The 27610-nt window shown below is 35.2% G+C and overlaps 2 protein-coding genes across 2 annotated transcripts in view; both read right to left on the minus strand.

Moving 5' to 3' along the window:
- Nucleotides 1-27610, minus strand: part of LOC147077451 (uncharacterized) — a 460029-nt gene that overhangs the window by 238214 nt on the left and 194205 nt on the right. The window lies entirely within an intron of this gene.
- On the minus strand, nucleotides 111-26587 carry LOC147077456 (uncharacterized). The gene is made up of 4 exons (XM_085940581.1): nucleotides 26361-26587; nucleotides 1958-2157; nucleotides 1552-1704; nucleotides 111-690 (listed from the first exon to the last, which is right to left on the minus strand). Exons 2-4 carry the CDS (start codon nucleotides 2096-2098, stop codon nucleotides 613-615), a joined length of 372 nt encoding a protein of 123 aa, XP_085796707.1. The 5' UTR covers nucleotides 2099-2157; nucleotides 26361-26587; the 3' UTR covers nucleotides 111-612.

Raw genomic sequence — 27610 nt, forward strand, 5'->3', positions numbered from 1 at the left:
TCATATTGTTAAAAAACAGTAGGTACCTAAGAATAATTATTAATTACTGCTTTTCCCGTATGCAACTGACATTGATATATTCAAAATCATAAATAAAAAGATAAATGTTAAGAATGTTGAATGTTTTTGTAATTTTGACACTTTTGTGTAATCAAAATATCAATTTTAAGGTAGTCTATTATAAACTAATACATACGTCACAAGGTAATAATTTAATCACCAAATATAATTTATATAAATTAATCGAACGTTTTGACAATGCCCGTGTTTCCCAAGGAATAAATTCAGTTTACTAAAGTGGAATATTGTTTTGATTCCAGCCTGTTTTCACGCTGAAATGGAGGCCTTTGGTACAGATGATCAGAGCAGGACTACGCATTCGTATGGACTCGGGTGTCGACACGCCCGAGGACCCACTTCCTGGTCCATCTCGGACACAAAGGAGGTCAACGGAGTGACCGGTGTGGAAGAAGAAGTGGGTGAGGTCGTTCGTGGTAGGCGAGGACATGCAAGGCGTACCTAGTGCTCGTGTGACTGAATCGTGGTCAACAGCAGAATAAACTCCAGCACCTGGGCAGTTTACAGTAGTGTCGGGTTGGCTGGTGAAAAACATTAGTCTGTGGGACTATTCGCATAAATAGAGGTCTTCAACTTGAGTCCAGTCTTTGAACGGAAGGGCGAGTTGGTTATCTGTATAAAAGGAGATATTAGGTATCTTACATTCTTGGAGAGATAAGCCCATAGTGAGGATATCATCTATCCATTTCAGCGACATGATTTGGGCCCCAATTACAGAAATAAACGACAAGTATTTTAGCCAACGTAATAATAATTGTATTGTTAATTAGGTATTAAGTTAATTAATATTTCACTGTTCTCTGTGACCGTAATTATTGTCTTCGCTTATAATAGCGGTTATTTTTATTGTCTACGATTATAATAGCTGGATAGCCATGGTTGTCTATGCTCAAAAAATGGCATTTAGATACTTTCAAGTGTATAATAACCAATCTGACGTTTACCCAGGGAGTAGCGTCGTAACATAGAGCCCAAAAATGGTTTACCATCACTTACCTGCAATAAAACAAACCATCAATTTTGTAATGCGACCTTTTTAATTACATATTGCGAATTTGAATTCGTTTGACGTGGCCCGCACGTCGCGTTAAAATATTGGCAAGACGATTATTTTAATTACAATAATTACCATCGCACCTAAGCTGCCAGAAAAAACAACTGACTAATTGTAGAAATCCATACTAAGAATCATTTGGGCAAAAGTCTCCTTAGGATATTGGATTCGTCCACCATTTTAATGTGTTTTTTTATGGGTTGACGGTTAAAAACTTGAAAGATCCGGCCTTTAGACATTACATTCAAATACTGTAGGTCAATGCACCCACTCACACTAAACCAGATAAATAGGTTAGTGAAATACTTGTACGAAGCATATATAACCGAGACGAGGATAATATGTACCTTTTGAAATTTAGTCACAAAGCTGTGATAGGATACATAGCCAATGAAAAATATCGCATAATATACAATTACCTGCTGTACTGGTCCGTTATCTGAATGCGAACATCCAGGTGTTGGATCTTCATCGTGGAATGGGTGTTTTGCGTCTGCAACGAACTCGTGTTTAACGTCAACCAGCTGGAGATCAATCTCGGGTTTTATTTCAGTGAGATGCGTTGCTGGATACTGAAAGAAACGTTATACATTTTTGTAATCATATAAAAAAACAATTTTGAGCTCGCGTACCTATTTTATGACAATACTTTTAGGTAGCTGTCTAAATGTATGTCAAAAGGTTTTTGAAAGAAAGTTTGACATCCTCGTATATTCTTAAACAATTTGTAAAAAATATAGACTTATCGTAGGTCGTATCGTTTAGGTATTCTGCTTTAATAATTATAAAAAATGGCAGGAAAGGACTTAATAAATAAAAACTAACCTCAAAATCGCAAATGAATTCGTCTGTGTTCTCCTGCTTTATATATGTGCGCGTTTCAGGGCTGTTGTGGTGGCTGGTTGTTACATCAAACTTGTCTTCAGTACCAGATTGGTCTCCATCACATACTCGCTTGACTTCCATGGTTGCTTATCAACAATGAATAGTATGCAATATTGTGCTAGAGACAACTTGACAACTTTCTGTTGTGTTGTATATAAATGTTGCCGAAATACAATTAATAATATTCCGTGTTGCTATTATCTGATAAACAAGAATGTACCTATTGAATTTTGTTGGTATTATGGTACAGATGCTAATGTCAAGAACACCGACTAAACGTAGAACATTTATCGTAACTAAAACGTATATCCTGTCGCTGGAACTAATAGAGAGTGGAGCCGTCACGAAAAGATATCGTCAGTGTTGATATTAATGGAGAAAAAACCCAATTTGATTTATTTGTTGTTATATACCGAGATGCGCTGTTCTCGTTATGATTGCTGAAATGCTGACGATTATTTTCGTACCATTGTTTTGGTTAGACAACAAAACATACATATAATTGTGTCACCGTGTCAAGTGTGTATTTTTATTATAGGTACCTAGTTTCCACAGGAATACATTTCAGTATTGCGGCAACACTTTTCTAATATTACCTTGAAAGGATCCTCTCTGTCACATAACACGTGGCTTCTTGAATATATACCCTTAACATGGATGCAAAGCAACGATGTGATGGAGGACACTCCGATATAGAAGGCAAGCCTTTGTTTGACACGCTGAGTATCCATCCAAACAATGCGGTCGTTTCAAGTTGCAATTTCGAGGTTAGTTTTTGGAAACTAATTTTTTTTTACAATAACATTAGATTGAGAATAACAATGATTCGTTTTACATTATAAACTGTAGCTTTTTACAAACTATGTAGGAACATAGTGTGATATTAATTGTTTCAAAAAATACATGTTTATACAATTTGACAGCTACAATACATCTGTGATATTAAAGGGTTGGTTTGTTTATCTACTAATTCATGTTAAATATAAATATTATACAATGATATATGGTGATGACGTGACATGAAACTGTTTTACCGTGTTTACAAAATGTAATAATGCTTTTTTCAGCACTTTAATATGGCGGACCTCTCTAATATAAAATCTGAGACAGATGATCATCCAGCTGTCGTCAAGCGCGAGATTATTGAAGATGTTTCACATCCATTATATGATGAAGATCCTCAACCGGGTTGTTCATATTCAGATTACAGGCCACATCATCAGGTACGTTCAATTGTACGTAGGTATATGTGCCGTTTTCTTCCCTTGATGCCGTCTTATAATATTGAAGGTTTGAATTTGCAATGCATCTTTGAAACTCATTTCACCATTATTAATTCGCTCCAACTTGTTTCATTTAGTGGTTTTAGCTCACACTGATATTTTAAAACAAAACCATGAGCATTTATTTATGATGATTTATACATCACAATCATTCGAATGTAAAGCAATAATTAATACGATTATCTAAAATTGTGATCAATTGTACGGTGAATAAATGAAATTAATCGTCCGTGAGTTCTTTTTAGGCAAGTAGGTAATACAAGGTAAGCCTATTGTCTACAAAAAACTACTTGCAGCCATAAAATACAATAAACGGAAGCTATACCTACATACGTGTGAAATGGGGTGGAAATAGACCAATTCTATTGTCAAAACTTTATGTACCTAACAAATTAATGTTGTAAGCCTCAAATTTTACTAAATTATCTACCATGCTGCATGACAACATAAATTGAGGCGTTCCAGCTAAACAGTTTGACAGGTCAAAACTGGCACACTGCGCACGCGTTATAAGTAAGCCGGAATAGTTTTAGATTTAACGTTTAGTTCACTGTATCAGCAAAGTGCAAACCATTTTGTGACCGTCAAAAATGATTTGGTCTGAAACGTCAAACCACTTCTCACGTCTGTCAAAGTAATAACTCTCCAGACAGGACCTAACCTAAAAATGATAGTCATTTATTATATTCCGTACCTATGTCATTTTCTCAACATAATATTGCGTTACCTACCTATGAACATTATAATATTTTTAGGATTAAGAAAAACTGAGATTCTTCTGCATTTATATATTGCGCGATGTTCATATTAATATTTTAGTCAGTGGGAGTTCAGTAGAATTAGGTAGGTATATTATTGCGTAGTAACCGATACCAATTATTCATTAGTAACCATATGCGAACAATAAACCGCTTTTGGTCGTGTTGTCCCATGACTCCACCCAAATTGTCTTTCCATAGAGTTCGATTCGATATCATCACTTGTTTGGTATATAGTGAGAAGTAGTGGGGGTCGCCACTCGACCGAAAAATTACAACAAAATGGATTGACTCAACTAAATGATTTCACTAAAGTACTCGAGTCAATTTGTCTATTCGTACACGTTTAGTTACTAAATTGCTCGCCACTCGACTAAACTACTCCTAATCTACCTAATCGAACCGGGCTTAAGGGTGTATCCATGAGCGCAGCGATAAAATTTAACCTCATTGACGTGCATATTCAATCGTAAAGACTGATATATTAATATTTTGTAGTTGTGATCCTTATCGTCACAACTACAAAATAAAAGAGAAAAAAGAAAGCTCTCTAGATTTGGGATGGAATAAAGTATAAAGTTAAAGAGCTGAGCATGAGACATAAGCAAAAAACCATGGGTTACGTGCATCCTTTTCAAGCTGAACAATAATTACTTCTGTAACCTCGCAACTGACAACTGTAAAAAAATTAAATTAGAATACAAAAGGGGATTGCACGGCTGAAGGCACGTGCAATCTATGATTAAAGATGTACTTATTAAAGTCCTGGACGCCACACGGTCTTGATACCGTGAAAGATTATAATTATATAGCAGTGTGGAGTAAAGGGGAAATAATAAATGAAAGAGCAATTTATGTACTTGACCGAAACTATATTATAGCAAAAAACAAGAATATTACATTAAAGGGTTATTAAGGAAATACTATAATAAAGGCAAGCAGCTAAGTTTTAAAAGAAACATTGGAAGATAAGTGAATCAAATAGTAATAGTTTTAAAATACCAAACTTGGAACGACACAGAGGCTTGAAGCACTGCGGCTGCAATCGTGCTGCTTTAAGTGACGTCCATTATAAGTTTTGGATAAAACCAAAGCAGAGCACGACTATCCTGGATGACAGACAGAATCAAAAAGCCGCGTTGCTTCTTTCGCACCTCGCGACGTCCGTTGCGGCCGGAAATTCCAACAGCGACATCTCTTATTAATCGCGTCGCTCCATCGACGTTACCATAGATCATCGTCGGGGTTGCCAGAAGTATACATATTGGTTATGTTCATTTTGAACATAACAAGACTCAACAGCTGAAGGAAAATTTTCGAACGAAGCGGTACGCAAACAATAAGCAAAACGCAACAGTATCTTCAAAGGAGGTATGGTGCTTCGAACGGTGTCCAATAATGCAACAAAAATACAGAATGGACATTATTTATGGTCGCTTAAGAGTTTGCATTATATTTTTGTCTATGCTCACATGACAGCTAGTTGGGGTTGATATTAGATTTTCCAACCTGTCAATGAATATTATATCTCCCAATGGTTTCGATAACCGGAATCGTTTCACAAACGCCTCGTCTGTCATTTTGAATGGATCCGTCCGGTTACCAAATCTTAACAACAAAATTTCAGCGTGAATCACTTCCATTTTGGGTACCTACGTGTACAATAACCTAAAATGTGGTAATGACATTAACATATTATTTATTCAGTACTTATATTAGTTATCGCTGAATTCTTAAAACGATTGATTGTTGTACGTAGATAATTATTTCTTAAAGAAGCTACTCGTACTTACTTCAATATTTACCTCATAATAGTGTTATTATAATAATCAGTACCTACGAGAATGTGAACGGAACTTCCGATGTATTTTACAAACCTAATATTAATAAAATATGTATGTTTCTTTATAACAATACACAATAAATACCTACTTAATTGAGAATTTAAATACAAAACAACACTTCCAACGGTAATATGTAAATGAAAAAAAACAATAAATAAAAAGCCTTTCAACGTCACGTTCCGACATTAAATCTGTCAAAATTAGCGCCTCAACCGTCGAAGCTTATAACGCTCAAAAGCCTCCGCCACTTTCAGACGCGTTTGTCAAAATCTAATTAGAAATTAAATTTCTCATACATTCTAATCACTTTCTCATACAATGACTTCGATACAGCTTTTTCCAAAAATTGCCTTTCTAGGTGGTCATAGTCCAGAAACTTTGCAATCTTTATGTTGGTTGGTTTTCTATATTGTTAGTATAAATGTTTTGATTGATTTATGTTTGTATTTTATTTCTTGACAGACCCCGCTCGTAAACCGCGACATGGATTGTATGATTGCACCTGATATCTTTGAGAGACAATCTGCACAGTCGTTTGGTGAAATTGAAGTGCAAGAAATGGTCATCAAAAAGGAAATAGCAATTGCTTCTGCGAAAGAAGTCCGTCTGAGGTTGAACAGATCTTCATTTTTCGTTAGAAATTTTGTTTGCAACGTGTGTTGTAATTTTTTTTCATCAGCGCACATTTTAAAGTGCCATAAACGTATGCACGATGCGTCGCTGACTTTCGATGAAGTGGCTTTTCCATGCGACCAAAGCAGTCACTTGTATGAAAAGTTTGATGCGTCGACGTTTGCAAGTGATTCACAGGTAACTCATATGATATACATGCTCATTTGATTATTGTTGTTCGGTATAAAATGTATTATATATGCTAATATGCAACATAATAGTACACACAAAACTTTGTCAGTCATACATATTTGTTTTCATTAGATTAAGGTTACCATAATTTACTGATGTGTTGGTTAGTTTTTAAAATTCAACAAAACCCCGCGAAGCCAAGCCATAACAAATAATAGTCCAAAATTTTTCGTCTATCTAGATAATATCTTAAATCATGTTATTAAATCATACAGATCTTTGGATATTTTATAGATCGAAGAATATTTTTTATTAGTTATGGTTTGGTATAAGCAAGGCTTAATGAATTTTAAAGCCATCTGTAAAATGTACTCCTAATTCAACTAAAACAAATAAGTATAATCGAAAGAGTGTGCACTATTTTGTCGAATTGCCCATAATATTGGAATGTCGTTCGGTGATTATACATTCACCTGCCAAATTAAGTCAAATATTGGCGACCAATTATTGAATAAAGAGCTCTAGGAGACCTTCTCTGGCTTATCGTAATGATGATACTGTTACTTAATATTTATAATGTTATTTTCAGAAGCGTGAAAACGGTCTGACAAATATTAAGTATGGGAATAATAATGAGGCAGCAGTCATCAAAGAAGAATTAGTTGAGAATGGAATTCACCAAATCAATGATAAATTAACTCAACCTGGCTGCTCTTATCTACAATACAAGCCATTAGACCAGGTATGTTTAAAAACAAATGCGGTTTTTTTAAAGTCCGATTGCCCGAAGTCAAATTCTGGACGCCCAATTCGGACTACTTTTATAAAAGCGCTGCTGGTCGTATAGTATGCGAAATGTTGAGTTCTAATGCGTTAAGTGCTGCTGGTTTATCAGCATATAACAGTGACTTCACGAATCCATTTCTCAAAATCAATTAATCTCCAAATCTTGATTCAAATAAAGCGATGGTTGCGGTAGCTGTATGGCACTTCCTGTTAAAATCACTGTTCTTTCTAATGATTCCATATTTAAAACAAAGTAATAATCATGGCTCGACAAGGATATCCATTGACCTAAACGTGAGCTTTGGCGCCATTTTTGACGAATTGTGCGGCGGTGCCACCAGCGTGTAAACCGCACCAAATGATGCATTTTTGTGGATGTAATGAATTATATGAAGTCTTCTGGATTGGTATTTTTCCGTGTAGAAAATTTTCCTTTTTAACAAATCCGTTAAGCAAAAATGAGCGTCATCGCTAAACGCAATTTTGCGATAAAACGCAGTTATAAGTTGGGTTAGCATCAAGTATAGTAGTTTGAGTGCCAAACTACTGAATTAAACCTCGATAGTAAATGTGAGGCATCAAGGCATTTAGAAGAAAAATAGTTTTAATTTGCGTAAATTGTCAACGGATTTGCTAAGTAAATACGGATACTTACTTGGCATTGCTCCAGCGTGGTTATATTCATAAAGATTTGCCGGACGAGGTATACTGATTAGGTATGGTCACATACTGTAGCTTAAAGTTTAGAAGGATCTTAATTTGCTACATATGCTTTCCGCCTTATACGCAGCGTAAATGAAAACTGCCATTCTTAGTGGTATTGGATGCTATGTCCCATGGGCGGCGCGCTTCTGTATGCGGCCTTTGTGTAGCTGCCGTCTGTAAGGCTCCCCTTTTCTTGGTGGCGCCGGTCCGATACCTGCGGACGTAGTCGTCTGCTTGTTTTCGTTGCTTTTTCCAGACATATAGTCGTCCGATCGCCCTGTTGGTCTCTTCCGCTCCGGGGTGACCTGCTTTAGGGTCGTTATGGTACGCCTTTGTGACTGCCCGCTGCTGCGAGCGTGGTACTTTTATCAGGCGTCTGTCTTAAACTACTCGAAATAGGGCGCCGTCGTGCATTGTAGTGCGATCGTCACTCTGGGTGTCGTCTCTTGGAGTGGGTCTTTCGGTGAGCATCTCGGCCAACTCCGAAACGTCTCGTTGCTTGTGTACTATGCCAGTCGCCAAGTCTGGTAACTCCAGTACTAAAGCCATGGGGGTTGGATCTGTTGTGTGTCCCTCTGGTATGCTCATACGTCCATGTCTATGTCTTGCGACGGTTATGGTTCTAAGATAAAGCGTCCAGTTGTTGATTATCTTTCCCTTGACAGTGGGTAATGGTGAAAAAAAACTCTGATAATAAGATCGCCCATCAAGTTAGTATCGTTCTTTGGTCTTTCGCTTTTTGGAGCCAAGTGAGCCTCTTATTGTCGGTTACCAGGGTGAACTCTCGTTATTATAGGCAGATCCTGTAACGTTTATTAGCCCAGATGATCTCGAGGGCCTCCTGGTCATTGCTGTGGTACCGTAAAACCTACTAACTTCGCCAAGTGTCTCTTACTTCACCTAAATCAATTAAACACTAAAAACTCATGTTTTTACTATCGCACCACTTTAAGCCACTAAGGCGATTTTGAAGATCATATGCGTCCTGTCACACACTTTTTCAAACCGCCATTATTTTCACCGTGTTTGTGTTAGTGCCGTTTTTTCGAGTCCGGTTTGAAGAGATTTTTTCGGAATACCTCTGAATTTTTGCTGATTTCCACGAATCTTGTAGAGGTATGTTCTTCATATTTTTAATATAATATAGTGATATAGTCTGCTTGCCAAATGTAACGTGCGATTTCCGATATTTATAATAAAACATCAATTATTTGAGTATGCAATGTCAGGCTATGTTTTGTGAACTACGTGTTCCTACACTTCCCCTGGCTTTAGGGTTGTCACAAAAAACGATTTTCTTGAAATAAATGTGTTTTTTTATTTTTATGGTTTTTAGACTAAAAACTATTCATCACTTTGAATCACCAGTTTACAATTTTTCTCATATTTCCTTTATTAAAAATTTACTATGTGAATCAATACATAAAAATGATACTATAATGCTTTGGGTTTTGGCAGCCCTAGCGTAAATTGGTATGTTGTATAAAACAGTCATTGAAGTGATTCCTATCTCAGCCAACGTAGATATTTCTTTGAAATATGTCAAATTGTCTCTAGCATAAGACCTGAATTTGCTTAAGGTCATTTTTTAATAGATTTCGTGAGTATCCAAAGACAATACTTTTTTAGTGGACCTACTAAAACACATTAGGTGCAGTTAGGGAATCGTGCCGTAACTTCGTCTATATAAAAAATAGTGATTTATTGTATTATTTAGAATGAAAGGGTATTACTTCAATATAAATAAAAATAAACACTATCTTTGTGCATTACATAAGATCGAGAAGTTAAAAACCCAGGCGAAGTTAGGTTGCGTTCCATTGCAAATAGGCAACCGCTGGCACATAAAATGATGTGTCGATCGCCGTCGTCCCTATCTTGGAAGAGGACAGTCCCCATTCCGTGTACGCTGGCGTCCGTCTGTAGGGAGAATCGTCGGCTTAAGTCGGCTAGTCGGTAGTGGTTTCCGCAGCTCTTTTATGCTTTGCATAAAGGCTGTCGCGGCTTTCGTCCACCGGAACTTCTTTGATGTTGTGATGTGATTTTTAGCATTTGGAACGCAGTTTTGGATGCGAAAAGCTCTAAAGTAACAAACTGATTCACACGGACGTGATTGCTGATCAGCACCTTATTAACCATAGAAAGTAGTGCATTTATTTCAGGTGATTGAGTATGTAGGGTATCACCTAGATTGGACTCCATAGACGCCAATTTTGTCTATTAACTAATCCGTTTAGTCAAAGATTATTTTTACAATTTGGAATCGGTGCTCGATAGTCACTCTATTCATGGTTGCCTGTCTAAATACTGTTCATAAATGTCAAAAAGTATGCGCAGTATCACAGCTCAGTTTGACAGTAAACCTTTTCGTAAGTTCTAAGCAAAAAAAAAATAGTTGTTAAATCACAACAAACAAAAAGGTAACTGACATTTAATGCAAATCACACCAAGTAGTCATGAAACTAGCAATATTTCTCATGACATATAATTTGAAGTCTCCCATGTGCTTTGCTATAAATTATTATTACTATAAAAACAAATACCATCTTTAATGAGTGTAGTCTTGTGCTGTGGTTAAAGATTCATCTCTAAAGTAAGATATTCTCGGTTCACTTCTACTTGCATGCAGCGTATATTTTTAGTGTGGATAAGTGATTGGACCCCTTAACCTAATCTGTTGCAGACTAGACAAATAAAAGTTAATGGAATTTTGTGTTCAAATAACTCTTTATCTTTAAACAACCAATAATTTATAGACGAAAGCAAAGTTTGACGCAAAAGTGGGCAAGCCAAACGTTATTAATCTATTTGCACATCAATAATAGAGATAATATTTTTAATAATCATGTTCCAAATTCACGATATATTGAAACCAACAGTAAAGGTATCTATCTACTGGGAATTATTTTCTCCAATACGGAATAGTACCTGTCGTTAATAATCTATTAAATCATGTGGAATTCTGATGTATGAAATATTAAAAAACTGTCAATGATCGAGGTTGCTTGATGAAATTTGAATATAATTTTCTAGCTTTGCCTTCAGCATGGCAGGCACTGTGCACACTCTCCAACGACACACTAAAACAGAACAAGATATAATTATTGTTCAAGCAGATGATGTATACATACATATAAGTGCAGTGCTTTGACCCACTTATGGATCATTCCGTAACAATATTTCACTCTCACTTCGCTCTTTACCAATGTCTGAAAGTGCTGAAAAACAAAAGCGTCAAAAAAACAATTTGAACATTATAACTCATAATTGATAATATTGATATTGATTATTACGATTATTCTAGGTTTCTACCAAGGGATATTTCACGAGGCATCACGATACAGATGAGAGTCAACAATCCTCAGACGATGGCATCCAGGATAGAACGATACAGTATTCAGAAGTGACGATAGATGAGAATAGCATTAAACAAGAAATCTTAGAACGAGGTGCTCTGAAGGAAATTTCACTTATTCTTAGAAGAGTAAACCATTTTCCACTTAATTTGATTTGCTGTATTTGTAACGCAGTTTTCGCATGCAGAAATGCTCTAAAAACTCACAAAATGGTGCACATGGACGTGATTCCTGATCAAAATCAAAGCATATTAGTCTCGCAACATAGTTATGTCAAAGTACACTCAAAGACAATTACTGACGAAAAACCTTACAAATGCCAACTATGTTTATATAGATCCTCGACATCTCGTAATCTTAAAAAACATTATATGACACATACTGGTGAAAAACCTTATAAATGCAATGAATGTCCTTATAGATCCTTGACAACTGGTCGTCTTAAAAAACATAAAATGACACATACAGGTGAAAAACCTTTTAAATGCAATTTATGTTCATACAGATGCTCGCAACTTGGTCATCTCAAAACACATAAAATGACACATACTGGTGAAAAACCTTATAAATGCAATGAATGTCCATATAGATCCTCGACATCTGTTCTTCTTAAAAGTCATAAAATGACACATACCGGTGAAAAGCCTTATAAATGCAATGTATGTTCATATAGATGCTCGACATCCAGTTATCTTAAAACACATAAAATGACACATTCTGGTGAAACACCTTATAAATGCAATGTATGTTCATATAGATCCTCGACATCTCGTAATCTTAAAAGACATAAAATGACACATACTGGTGAAAAACCTTTTAAATGCAATGTATGTTCATATAGTTGCTCGACATCCAGTTATCTTAAAACACATAAAATGACACATACTGGTGAAACACCTTATAAATGCAATGTATGTTCATATAGATCTTCGACATCTCGTAATCTTAAAAGACATAAAATGACACATACTAGTGAAAAACCTTTTAAATGCAATGTATGTTCATATAGATCCTCGACATCTCGTAATCTTAAAACACATAAAATGACACATACTGGTGAAAAACCTTATAAATGCAATGAATGTCCATATAGATCCTCGACAACTGGTCGTCTCAAAACACATAAAATGTCACATACTGGTGAAAAACCTTATAAATGCAATGAATGTCCATATAGATCCTCGACATCTGGTCTTCTTAAAAGTCATAAAATGACACATACCGGTGAATAGCCTTATAAATGCAATGTATGTTCATATAGATGCTCGACATCTGGTTATCTAAAAATACATAAAATGACACATACTGGTGAAAAACCTTTTAAATGCAGTTAATGTCCATATAGATCCTCGACATCTGGTTATCTTAAAAGTCATAAAATGACACATACCGGTGAAAAGCCTTATTAATGCAATGTATGTTCATATAGATGCTCCACATCTGGTTATCTAAAAATACATAAAATGACACATACTGGTGAAAAACCTTTTAAATGCAATGTATGTTCATATAGATGGTCGACATCCAGTTATCTTAAAACACATAAAATGACACATACTGGTGAAAAACCTTACAAATGCAATGAATGTTCATATAGATCCTCAACTTCTGATAATCTTAAAACACATAAAATGACACATACTAGTAAAAAACCTTAAAACTGCAATGTATGTTCATATAGATGCTCGCAACTTAGTAGTCTTATAAAACATAAAATGAGACATGCCGGTGAATAACCCTTTTAAAACAATATTATTCATATAATGCAGGTGATACTTTTCGCATTCCTGAATAGTATCTTTTGACAAGTGTAAGTGTTGTCTTGTGTAAGTGACCTACCTAACATTGTGTCTCCGTAAAGTGTTCAACCCATGCGTGCTACCAACGCTCACGTAAGTGTCTGAAACATGAACTTTTAATGTAAGGTAAAATTTAATAAAAATGGATAGCTTGCGCAACTATACATGAAAAGGTGCTTCTTGGGCACAACGGTAAAGATTGCAAAAAAAAACTAATAGACAAGGAAGCAGACAAAAATACGCGATGTGATCGAGCTCGCTAAACAGATGAAATGGTAATAGACTAGAGATGTCTATCAGTGAGTGGACAACTGCTGGACAAATGGCGTCCTACAGTGGTACCCAAAGAGCGGAGCACTAAATGCCCACAGGTACACTCTTAAGCCCGCTCGATTCATAGTGTTTGGAGAATGCACGTGACAGCAAAAAAACTAGGTACCGAGAAGGCTGGAGGTAGCTTTACTGGGTTTCGAGAAAAAATTTCAACCTGCTTCCAGCCAAATAGTTTCTGGCTTCCTGGAAAGTAGTTAAATACCATCTATCTATAGAGTGCACACTGGAGACCTACGAAATGTTAGTGTGGCTTGGAATTACGCTAAGAGACTTTAGAGCGACATGCATTCTTGAAGGCGCAATGTCGTGTCTAGCTAACAAGGGAAAACAATTTAAAAATAATGAATTATGTCAATTACATATTGGAATTTCTTTTAATGTGTTTACTGTCAATAAATGGTGGAACTGCATTGTTTAATTGATTTAATAAATCGCAAAATTATAAGTACTTGTTTTACTTTTACTTTTTAATAAATCTGGACCCGTTTCGTCTGCTTCAGTAAGACATTATCAACGAATTGTCTCTGTGAGGCGGAAGTTGATGAAACACTAAAAAAAATTGCGTTTTATTAAATTAACCAATAATATATATAGGAATATTATATAATTAATTTTTATGTACATTATCGGGAGTAACATTTTTTTTCTAGATGCCTTTATGGATACCTTGCATTTACTATCGAGGTTTCTTAAGGAACTTGGCACGCAAACTACTCTACTTGATGGTAGTCAAATGAAAATTGTGCCGGCTGACAGAACATGTCTTATTGAAAACTATTCTTCTACCCGCATCAGGTATTGATAATTTGATTTCGGCCAGGGCCTATGAAATCGCCTTGCAAAAACCTTGGAAAATTCTTTGTAGCGCAAGGCCATGGTGATTCTGATGAATATTTTGTCGTGTTCATTGGGAACTGACGACTTCGTTTTGTAGCCGAGTTTTTTCCCGTGGTAAAATAAATGTCGCATAGGACTGATATTCTGAGCATATACTTATCCTATCTTATACGATTGCATTCACTGGATCTGAAAGGCATGAGTCATCGTTACATGTCGCCATTTATTGTTTTTATCCTTTTTATTGCATTAATACAGAAATTAAAAAGTGCATCTCTTCCGGCCTCGTTTGTCATGGGCCCCGGAAGGTCTTGAATGTCCGCATTTGCCATCTGTAAAAAAAAGTTCAGGTTGTGCCGCTCCTTGCTAAAGATTTGACAATCTAGGAGTAAATGTAGGACGTCCTGGTCGCTTATGTCGTCGCATGGACACATTCCATCACATGTTATTTTAAACCGGTGCAAGTATGCTCGCGAGACTCCGTGACCTGTTAGAATATGAGTCATATCAAAACACAACCCTTGATGCACCCTAACGTCTCGTGCTGCTGGAATAGAAGGTAAAAACTTTCGGGTCAACTCCCCTGTCGATGAGTTTATATATCGTGAGTTCCATTCGTTTTTCACCTTATCTGAAATTGTAATTGTGCTCAGAGGAAATTTGTCAAAAGCTATCGCGGTCTTGAATAGAAAAGGCAATCGGATTAGTAGTCAAAAGATGTCCAATTGCTTGGATTGAGCTTTTGGAGTCCGAATAAATACAAATACTATTGTTTTCGGTGAGCTTTTGTTGTATTGGATCTGAGTCTGCCCACTCCAGAGCGCGTTGGATGGCATAGAGTTCAGCCTGCATTACCGTACAATAGCTAGCCAGGCGGTACTTACAAGCCGTTATCTCACCCCTATTAATGTATGCCACAATCCCTATACCAGTACCGCCATCAATTTTGCTCCCATCCATGAAAATCCGCATGTTATTGCATTCATGCTTTCGAACGTTGCCGGATAAGAAACTACTTCTGGAAATAGTCTAGCCGGGTGTGGTAGCCTTCTTTAGTCCACCGGTTTTTCGTAAAGCCTATCGTCTGGCAGAAAACCTGCGAGGCCCTCCTCGCCCTTCTTAGCTCTGTAAGTGAGAGCGACTGGTTTTAAACGTAAATCTAGGGGTTATAAGTCCTGTTAGAGCTTGAGTTGAATTTAGTGAAGCCGTGCGGTAAGCTCTGCATATTCGTATCGCTAAAGCACGCTGAACCGTATTGAGTTTTTTTGCTATGTTTTTCCGTTTGGCAGCTTCATACCATATGCTGGCCGCATAAGAGTGGACCCCTGAATACCCGGCAGAATTTTGCAACCGAGAGGATTTCTTAAACATAAAAGATTCCCTTGAATAAGTAAGTAAGCATCCTGCTAGCTACAATTCGAATACAATGAAAGCATTCATTAATTATAATATTAATTTCATTAATAATGAAAATCATTCAACCTTAAGAGGTTAAAAAAAGGCGCTATCTTTAAACACTATTCCTTATGCTTAATTTAAACATTACATTTCTCCTCTCGGCTGGACAGCTTTTTTCTACTGACCTTCGACCTTTTATCCCCCTCTCCAGACCACTCTCGTGGACGATGCGATGCCATCGGCAACGCAATTCAAAAACATCCAACATTCCTCGCCTAAGGCGGCCACAGACGGACAGTTCTCGTAACAGGTTGAACATGGCACAGACAATAACTGTTCAATAACTGTACGTTAGTGGCCACACCACAGATCAGTTTAACTACCCCATTTAAATCTGTCGAACTGTCAACAGACGTGCCCATATACGTACAGTTATTGTCTGTGGCAAAGCAAGTGTCAAAAACTATGGAGGTTAAGTTCGCGGAGATATTACACAGGAGTATTGTTTCAATTAGTTTTAGGTAAGGTATACTTGAACGATGATACACGAATAATTTTACTTTGAATTTATTATGGTTATAATTGTTTTTATTAGAAACAAAATGACATAAAATACACACCTATGACGTTGGTAAAATAAATCATGATTTCGCTAGTGGATAATATAAAATATAATCTTTTCTTTTGAATAAATTATTCCCTTTAATGGACAGTATTAATTTAGTAACAAAACGGTAATATTTATAAAGGTATTGATTTTATATACAATAAATTTAAACATGCCACAAAATTATATTTACATCAATCATCAGTATAATAATTAATTACTATGATATTATTAAAATATATACTTAAATTTTATTTAGATTTAGCGACATTGTCATTCACAATTAGGTATATTAATTTATGTTGTGAACGTCTTAAATTATAAATTTGTAATATTCACTACATACAATAAATAAAATTTGAGTACTGAGTTATTAGTCTATATTTTCACAATAACTTAATATTTATAATGCTCTCTAAAATTTTAACATTTATATTATATTGTATAAAATACTATGTTTACATAAATATCTATTACTTTGTTTTACTCTCGTAAAAATAAATAAAATATAATATTTGCCATCTCCGCGTACAATATATTATTATATTTCTAATAATAAATGAATTTGTATTTTATAACAAGCAACACCAGCCGTAGTTGTATCGCGCGGTATATTCTACTTTACGTTACCGACATCTAATGTCACTCGAGAACTTTCGGCTAGTTGAAATTCCAACAGTTTTACAAAAAAACGGGAGTGGGGGGTCGCTGGCAGTTTGAACATGCCACACATCTGACAGGTCAAAAAGTGTCCGTCTATGGGCGCAGCAGATTATCTACCAAAGATAACTGTATGGCCGCCATTACGTATTAACTGGCATGTTCAACCTCTTACGAAAACTGTCCGTCTGTGGCCGCCTAATATGAATAATAAGTCATTGGTCGAAAAATAGCGCCATGTTTTAACCTCTTAATGTTGAATGATTTTTATTATTAATGCAATCGATATTATTATAATTAATGAATATTTTCATTGTAATCGAATGGTAGCTAGCAGGATGGTCGCTTGCTTATTCAAGATTTTTTGTTCATTTAATGGAAGCATTTATAATACCTAACAACAAATTAATGGCTTGGTAATGGGTACCAGTCCTATACTACCTATTTTGCTAGATTTTTTCATGCATGTAGCGGAGCTTAAGATAATCAAGTTAAATTTTTTTATTTAGAAATACCATATTATAGGTATAGATATTATGTAGATGTTATCGTCGGCTCATTATGCAAACCCTCCACGCCCGCCTCATGTAAATGCTCAGGAAAGACCTAAAACGTATTATTACATTTCTTTTTTAAATAAAAAAGTATTAAAACTAGTAGGTATCTACCTAGATTATATCATATTTATCGTGCTATGAATACAATACTGTGCAATACCTTCTTTTAAGTCGTTTTTTTTGTAAACATATTTTTTGCTGATAATAGTGTGGATTTGTAGTTTATTTCAATCATCAACGGTTGAATGTTGAGACCATTAATTAATAGTGTATTTATGATTAAATTTAGGTTTATATTAAAAAAATAATGAGGAAAATTATTTTGTTTACATGTTGTAGGGTACAATAATAGCATAGAAAAAATGGTGTGAAAATAATACATCTGCGTAGGTATTACTAAATGATACAAACCAAATGTGTCATACATATTAACCAAATGGCATCTCAGACTCTGGTGATTTGGGTAAGTGTCTAACTAATATTATATTTATTCGCTTATTTATTTATTGATATCTAAATTTAATTTTGTATGTTTCAGCTTAGTGGTAGGTGTATATTTTATTTGTAATGTATTTAAGGGGGGGCTGACAGGGCTCTAACCTGGGGCTCGGGCTCGATAAGTGAGATAAACACTTATCACAAATTTGCTCTAATAGGAAAAAATTCGGCTGCGGCGCTATTTTCCTTCAATAATGATATTATTTAAAATTATATGGTTACACAATACAATTTATAATTGTGTAGCGATACTCAAAAACTCCACAATTCAAGTGTATGTATTAAAATATACAAAAAAACACTAAATATACACATCAATTTTAACGCGTACACCATTTGGAAAACATTACTGTAGAGCGTCACACTGCTTTTATCCTAGCGATAGGTAGGGGGGGCAAAGATCCTAACATGGGGCCCGCTTCAGGATGAGGAGGCCATGCTTCATACAACACATTTCTTAGATCGCCACCCTAGAACAACAAGGTATCATCTGGCTTTTATACCAAACTGAGATATCAAGCTCCAAAGTTTTGAATATGAATAAAATCTTAACTATATGCAATGAAAATTGGTAGATATTAACAATAATATTATTATTGCATTATGTTTGTATTTTCAAAGCATTGGATACTAAATATATCTGATATTATCTAATCCAGACATTAAAATTTTGTGATGGAACTTAATTGCTCTGAAAATCGAAAAAAATCAAAGCAACAAAGTTCTATCTGATTATTAAACCTTGATGTTGTGAAAATATTTTGCTACAGGGCTTAATTATTGTGTTTAAAATTGAATAAAAATACATTTTTCAATTAATTCTTTATTAGAACAACATTAAATTAAACATAGTTTATGAAAAATGACAGGACGTGGTATAAAAAAATGTTTCATAATACTGAGATTTAGAACAATATTAATAGTTTTTAAAATGACATGAAAGTATCTTCACCTTCAAAGTTTTTGTTGTTAGAATCTATATGATCCATGATGAACGCTCCAGTGTACTCACTGTAACGTAGGTTTTGTGTCAAGGTTTATAGAGGAGATATATGTAAAGGCCGGCTAGCCAGTATAAAAGACTACTACCTTCCGGTCGTGGGTTTTTTGAGTACCAACGGCCGTTATCAAATTTCATTTCTCCGGAACGTAAATATCTAAAGGATAAACCAATGTATAATACCCAGCACGGATGCTGGAAGGTGGGCGCCAGCCCCTAGATCTGAGAAGGCTATAAATTAAGGAGTCTAGGAGCGAAATAAAAGTTTAAGTTGAGTTCAGGATATAAGTCATATATTGTCGATAAGTTTGACAGGTAAATTACAGGTTAGAAAAATGAACAAATGCAGCTAACGGATCAAACCCTGAATAACGAGAAAATAAACTCTGACAATCCCGCGAGAGGGATTAATAAATAATGGAACAAATGGAACGATACAGCTTACGATAATCCAGGTCTCCTTGGTGGAACCAAATTCCGACGTCGGCAAGCCTTTGTCCGGGCGTTAGGTTTACGTCGGTAAGCCATCTCCAATTCGGGCGGACCGATTTAGGCCACCCAGGCACGTCCGTCCTGCCTCGAGGTCCCCACACGTAAGCACCGTGTCACCAGCCTCTCGTCTCCTTAATCGATTATTAATTTATCTCCGTACAAATTCGCCAATCACAACACCAAAAAACAGCAACTCATTTCCGTCGCCAGCCGCCATCTTGCTTTTGCCTCCTTCTCCGTGTTGCCAGCGTAAAACTTGTTTTCCTTAGTGTGGCAAGTTAATATAACATGACATCACATAACTTCACAGCTCGATATAATAATGTCACACTCCTCTGAAGACCTGGAGAGACCGGAACCATTTCCGAGCTGACTCATAGTAATGGTCTTTAACGAGAAAAAAATATCTGGCAACGTAGTTTGTCAGATCGCAAAAAATGCAACGCTGTATTTGTGATGGGAGATCGCTTGTAGCGCTTCTCGCTAATATCGAGATCTAAAGCGAAAAAGTTTAGGCTTCCAGAGATCGCAATTGTAAACATATGCATCTCGCGTTCCGAAAAAATTATTAAAATGTAATGAATAGTTAGTCAAAGTATAGGTCAAATAAAAATCGCCGTTTTAGACCATTCCGAGGTATTTGTTTGTTCACTCCCAAGTCCAAATAACAGACGATGACCAGCAACCAGCATACCGAGCGAATGAATCTCATATTAATGTAGTTTCCTTGGGCGAACAGGTGCTACTTATTATCAATGGGATGTGTGAATAAAAAAGATTAGAACCAAATAAGTTTCCGATTTATAATCATAATAATACATATTGTCACTAAATACAATTTTTAACCAAGCTATCGACATACTCAGCAGGTATCTTCCACTTGTCAAACGGCTAAAAATGTTGGGTTCATTCATTAAAAATAAAAACTTCCGTCGAATGACATTTTATTTAGACAAAACCGATTCCAATATCTTTGGACATAACTATTAAAACCATAACAAGGTCAACTCTTAACAACTAAGAGGAGCATGCATAGAACATTAGATAACACCAATTTACAGGCATAAACGAAAATACGATGACAGTTGTATATATTTTTTTGTATTTAGTGACGTCACACGTATTACGATTCAATTGAGGATAGGTCTTTACCTAGAAGTGCATCTATTTTATTCACAAGACTGATATCGGCCGCTTTCGCAAATATCGAGGGTAGTATTTCATTTTTTTGTATCGAAGTATTAGCACTTATTGTAACAATTACAAGAAGTTGGGATAATTGTCACAATACGTGCTATGTTTTAAGAGCACCTCTCTATGTTAAATTTTGTCGCGGAATAGCCAGTTTTGACTGTTTAGACGGCTAACTTATTGTAATTGTTACAAATGAAAAACTACCCTCGATAGCAATCTTGTGTACAGAATAGATGTGCAAAGGCACCTAGCGCAAAAATACGAAGCTTGCACACATTTAAATCGATGGTTTTTTTTTTTTAAATATAAAAAGAATTAAAAATATGCTTTTGCCAAAAATCTCTTAAGTACAACATAGAAAACTTAATAAACTAAATTTTAATAATACCTTAATATTACCAACCTAATAATTAGACGGGGTCCTTTGACAAATTCACATTTTTGTAGAATTGTAAGTTTACTTTAGACTTAAAATATAAAAAAAAATATTTTTCAATGTTTACAGATACACATTTATTAATTAATACAGTTAAAATTGTAAATTATCAAAAAAAATGTCTATTGCCTTAAACCTTGTGAAACCAAACCATAACAGAATAAACTTTGCCAAAAAATACTCATCTATCTATAAAATATCTAAAATTATGCCATTTATACATACATAGAATAAGATATTTTATAGGTAGAATAATATTTTTATCGATTATAGTTTGGTTTGGTTAGAGCATCAAATTTAAAAAAAAATTCCAACATGTGTGATATCTAATTCAACGAAAACAAATAAATAGAATGAAAAAGTGTGCACAATATTGTCGGATCGCCAAAACAAAACTATTTGCGTCGGCTTATAGAGTCGTAGGTCTAGGTTCAAATCTTGGGTCTGGCATGTACACATATTGTTTTTCGATTTGTGTAGGGTCAGAGTATGGACTTAATAGGTTGAGCAAAAGGCTGACATCCGTTTCACGTAAAAACAAAATCTGTTGGAGGCCCATGTGTTCCTATTAGGATCGGATATGGGTTAAAAAAAATAACTAGCTTACGGTAGTGGAGTTCGATACACTTCAATTTATGTCATTACATTTATCACATTATGACTTCACCAGTATGAGTAATTTTGTGTCTTTTCATGCTACTAGACGTCGTGCATGAGTAATTGCATGTGTCACATTTAAATGGTTTTTCACCAGAATGGGTCATTTTGTGTTTTTTCATGTTACCTGATTGTTTGCATGAGTATTCGCATTTATCACATTTAAATGGCTTTTCACCAGAATGAGTTATTTTGTGTGTTTTCATGTTACCTGAATGTCTGCATGAGTAATTGCATATGTCACATTTAAATGGCTTTTCACCAGAATGAGACATTTTGTGTCTTTTCATGTTACTTAAATATCTTCATGAGTAATTGCATATATCACATTAAAATGGTTTTTCACCACAATTAGTCATTTTGTGTGTTAACAAGTTATTTGACTGTCTGCATGAGTAATTGCACTTATCACAGTTAAATGGCTTCTCACCAGAATGACTCATTTTGTGTGTTTTCATGTTACCTGAATGTCTGCATGAGTAATTGCATATGTCACATTTAAATGGCTTTTCACCGGAATGCCTCATTTCGTGTCTTTTCATGCTACCAGAATGTTTGCATGAGTAACTGCACTTATCACATTTAAATGGTTTCTCACATGAATGACTTATTTTGTGTGTTTTCATGTTACCTGAATGTGTGCATGAGTAATTGCATTTATCACATTCAAATGGGTTTTCACCAAAATGAGTCATTTTGTGCATTTTCATAACACGAGACGTAGTGCATGAGTAATTGCAATTGTCACACTTAAATGGTTTTTCACCAGAATGGGTCATTTTGTGTGTTTTTATGTGACTCTGATGTCTGCTTGAATAATTGCATTTATCACAATTAAATGGCTTTTCACCAGAGTGACTCATTTTGTGTGTTTTCATGTCACTTGATAGGCTGCATAAATAATTGCATTTATCACATTTAAATGGCTTTTCACCAGAATGACTCATTTTGTGTCTTTTCATTTGACCTGACTGTCTGCATGAGTAATTGCATATGTCACATTTAAATGGTTTTTCACCAGAATGTGTCATTTTGTGTCTTTTCAGGTTAACTGAATGAATAAATGAGAAATTGCATATATCACATTTAAATGGTTTTTCACCAGAATGAGTCATTATGTGTGTTTTCAGATTACCTGAATGTCTACATGAGAAATTATACATATCACATTTAAATGGCTTTTCACAAGAATGACTCATTTTGTGTGTTTTCATGTTACCTGAATGTCTGCATGAGTAATTACATATATCACATTTAAATGGTTTTTCACCACAATTAGTCATTTTGTGTGATGTCATGTGATTTGATTGTCTGCATGAGTAATTGCACTTCTCACATTTAAGTGACTTTTCCCCAGAATGTTTTATTTTATGTGTTTTGATGTTACCTGAATGTCTGCATGAGTAATTACAGATATCACATTTAAATGGCTTTTCACTAGAATGAGTCATTTTATGTATTTTCATGGTACCAGACGTCGTGCATGAGTAATTGCATTTATCACAGGTAAATGGCTTTTCACCAGAATGTCTCATTTTGTGTGTTTTCATGACATCTGATCGTTTGCATGAATATTTGCATATATCACATTTAAATAGCTTTTCACCCGAATGACTCATTTAATGTCTTTTCATTTTACCTGACTGTCTGCATGAATAATTGTATTTGTCACATTTAAATTCCTTTACGTCAGAATGAGTCATTTTGAGTGACTTCATGACGTGACCAGGACGAAATCTCGAAAAAGGACCATCGTCACATTTAACCAGCCATGCAACGGAATCGGTCGTTTTCGCAATTGTGGTTTTGTGTATCGCTTTGTGAAGCAACATTAGGTCGAACGATGAAAAAAAATCAAAACAGATACTGCACACAAAATTTTCTTTATGAAACGATTTTTTTTCTAGTTGTATAACAGCCACTAATAATTCTGTGTTTACCATATTCGATTGAAAAATATCATGTTTACTATTGCGACAGGCGACATCTTTATACCATTGATTATATTCTTTGAGTTCTTTCTTAATGTCGTGTTCCTCGATATGTAGGCCTTCGCTAGACGCTTGTGCTTCAGTCACGTTCCAGGTCGATTTTTGGCTCGCAACATTGGCCGGTACAGTGCTTCTAGCGATAATCTATAAAAAAACATTTAAAAGTATTAATGAATTATGAGATTTTTTAATAACAGTTCCTTATAAGAAAGAGATCCAGTAAGAAATATTATACCTAGACACGGTGTTAGCGAACCTTTTTACGTAGGAACGCGTGCCAAAAATTTCCAAATATAATCTTTCGACTGTCTGACGTGCTGAGCAGTTTTTTATACGGAAAAAATAAAAAAGTAGTGTTTAAGAAATCTATTAAAAAATGTTTAAATATTACAAGAGATAATCTATCTTTCACCGTGTTTCTAGACGACTGCATATATAGGCCCAGGAGAGGTAAGACCGCTCGTTGTCGGTAGTTTCCGAATGCTTAGGCTTGTACTTGAGTCGGCGTTACGCGGAGTGATCGATCGATTAAAACCAGTACCACGGTTGTTGTAAATTGGTACATAATCTTTGTTTTTACTTCGATTTTCGGAGTCCCGAACATACTTCAATTTAAATCAAGCACAATCTTAAAAAGCTTGACATAATCATAATTATTAATAGATACTTATATCATTTTAGAAAACGCGTTTTCTATCCGAAACCGTGTTTTTTCAGATCTTTAATTCCATCGTGTACAAATTAATTATTGTAATATCATTTAACACTTTCTATAAACCTACTCGATATATGTGAGAACGTGACTATGGTGTGGTACTTTATTTAATTATGAAAATCCAGAATATGGTTCTCGTTGACCTCATGTATGCCCATCCCTAATCTATTGTCTGCTAGTTTGCAGCTGTCTTGAAAATGGGATTGGTTTGATTTTGATAGATGGGGTACATCATAATTACTACACTAACATTAACACATCTTCCACAAACGTTATGTATAGCTTAATTCTACATAAGACATTTTTTGGAAATCGATGAAACCACCGTTTTTTGCATGAAGATATAGTTTGACTTTGATAAATGACGAATAACAGGAATGTATATTTATAACAAAAACACTGATAGGTTATAAATTTGATTTGAGATTTTTATATTGATAATTCAATACGAAACGAGAAAGACCTTATAATTATGTTGTTTTGAAGACAATCGGGGATCTAATTTTGACAGCTGAACAGTGGGATCACTCGTTTGAGAGATGCGTGTACAAAAAGATACCTGTGCTCAAGCTTTGTATCTTAAGATTGCGCTGGCACTGTTCACAATATTATGTATGGATGCAATATCGCAAGTAATTTTAAAGTACGCATACATATAAACTGTTAAAGTTCATTGAAATTCTGATCATTCAAAATATTCTGCGGAATGATAAAACCACAGACTTACTTTGTCCCCATGCCAGCATGTGACGTCTTCTGCTACCTACCTACAAACAATAATGTTATGACAAAAATACTTTCTGAAAGAAGAGATCGATTGGTCATCATCAGTGACAGACATCACATTCAAATACTGTAGGTCAATGCGCCCACTCACACTAAACCAGATAGGTACATAGGTAAGTGAAATAGTGTAGGAAGCGTGTATAATCGAGACGAGGAAAAATATCTACTTACCTATTTAAATTTAGTCACAAAGCTGTGATAGGATACATAGCCAATGGAAGAAAATATCGCATAATATACTATTACCTGCTGTATTGGTCCGTTATCTGAATGCGAACATCCAGGTGTTGGATCTTTATCATGGAATGGGTGTTTTGCGTCTGCAGCGAACTCGCATTTAACGTCAACCAGCTGGAGGTCAATCTCGGGTTTAATTTCAGCGAGATGCGTTGCTGGATACTTAAGGAAACATTATGCATTTTTGTAATCATATAAAAAAAACAATTTTGAGCTCGCGTACCTATTTTATAACAATGCTTACTTATGTAATTGAGGTAGGTAGCTGTCTAAATGTATGTCAAAAGGTTTTTGAAAGAAAGTTTGACATCCTCGTATGTTCTTAAACAATTTGTAAAAAATATAAACTTATCATAGGTATTCTGCTGAAATAATTACAAAAAATCGCATTAAAGGACTTAATAAATAAAAACTAACCTCAAAATCGCAAATAAATTCGTCTGTGTTCTCCTGCTTTATATAGATGCGCGTGTCAGGGCTGTTGTGGTGGCTGGTTGTTACATCAAACATGTCTTCAGTACCAGATTGGTCTCCATCACATTCTCGCTTGACTTCCATGTTTGCGTATCAACTATCTTACTATGCAATGTGCTAGAGACTACGTGACAACTTTCTGTTCTGTTGTATATAAGTGTTGCCGAAATGCAGTCAATAATATTCCGTGTAGCTATTATCTGATAAACAAGAATGTACTTATTGAATTTTGTAGGTATTATGGTACAGATACTAATGTCAAGAACATCGACTACACGTAGAACTTTTATCGTAACTAAAACGTGTGTCCTGTCGCTGGAGACTACTAGAGAGTGGAGCCGTCACAAAAAAGATATCGTCAGTGTTTACAGTATAGGAGAAAAAAACCCAATTTGATTTATTTGTTATTATATACCGAGATGCGCTCTTCTCGTTAAGATTGATGAAATGCTGACGACCATTTTTGTACCATTGTTTGGTTTAGAAAACAAAACATACATATTATTAAATTGTGTCACCGTGTCAAGTGTGTATTTTTATTAAGTATAGGTAGTTTCACGGAATTACTTTTCAGTATTGCGGCAACACTTTTCTAAGATTACCTTGAATGGATCCTGTTTGTCACGTAGCACGTGGCTTCTGGAATATATACTCTGAACATGGATGCAAAGCAAGGATGTGATGGAGAACACTCCGGTATAGAAAGCAAGCCTTTGTTTAGCCATCCAAATAACCCGGACCCTCGCATTCATGTAACGCAAGAGAATGCGGACGTTTCAAGTTGCAATTTCGAGGCTAGTTTTTGGAAACTAAATTATTTTATAGTAACATTAGATTGAGAATAACAATGATTGGTTTAATATTATAAAAAGTGGCTTTTTTACCAACTATGTAGGAACCAGTTAACACTCCCGTTGCCATGAAGGACTCGCACTTTATTTAGGCCCTTAAATCATGGATACCCCATTTATTATTATATACAGAAAAATCTACTTTTAGCTATTTGTAGATAAAATGCTTATGCGTAAAAATAAAAATGCACAAGTAGTTTAATTGAATGTTTTCTATATAAAATTAATCAATTTCCAAAGTCTGATCGATGTTTTGATAAGACAGTGATAGGGCTATGTAAAAAGATATACGTTAGAGAAACCCACATCATAATTTTGTAAAGTGAGACACTATTATAAAATGTTATTTGTTAGAACAGCAAGAACAATTGATGTGTTTGTTCAATTTAATTATATGACTGATGCGCTCGTATAAAACCTCCCATAATATAACGAACCTTGAAGTTTAAAATGTTTACTGCATCTGACGATAAATGCCAAACTAACCCTTAATGTAATGGTATTAGTGTTCATTTTATCATGTTAAGTTCGCTTC

Source organism: Rhyacophila brunnea, unplaced genomic scaffold (genome assembly GCF_057557595.1).
Source record: "Rhyacophila brunnea isolate RB1 unplaced genomic scaffold, BYU_Rbru_1.0 scaffold_13, whole genome shotgun sequence".
NCBI classification, from domain to species: domain Eukaryota; kingdom Metazoa; phylum Arthropoda; class Insecta; order Trichoptera; family Rhyacophilidae; genus Rhyacophila; species Rhyacophila brunnea.

What these genes read in the sequence shown, in the direction of transcription:
- LOC147077456 (XM_085940581.1), bottom strand. Translation starts at nt 2,098, where the DNA reads ATGGAAGTCAAGCGAGTATGTGATGGAGACCAATCTGGTACTGAAGAC. An exon ending in AATTCATTTGCGATTTTGAG is followed by an intron (nt 1,705 to 1,957) that starts GTTAGTTTTTAT and finishes CGTTTCTTTCAG; the next exon opens with TATCCAGCAACGCATCTCAC. An exon ending in ATAACGGACCAGTACAGCAG is followed by an intron (nt 691 to 1,551) that starts GTAATTGTATAT and finishes CCTTTTATACAG; the next exon opens with ATAACCAACTCGCCCTTCCG.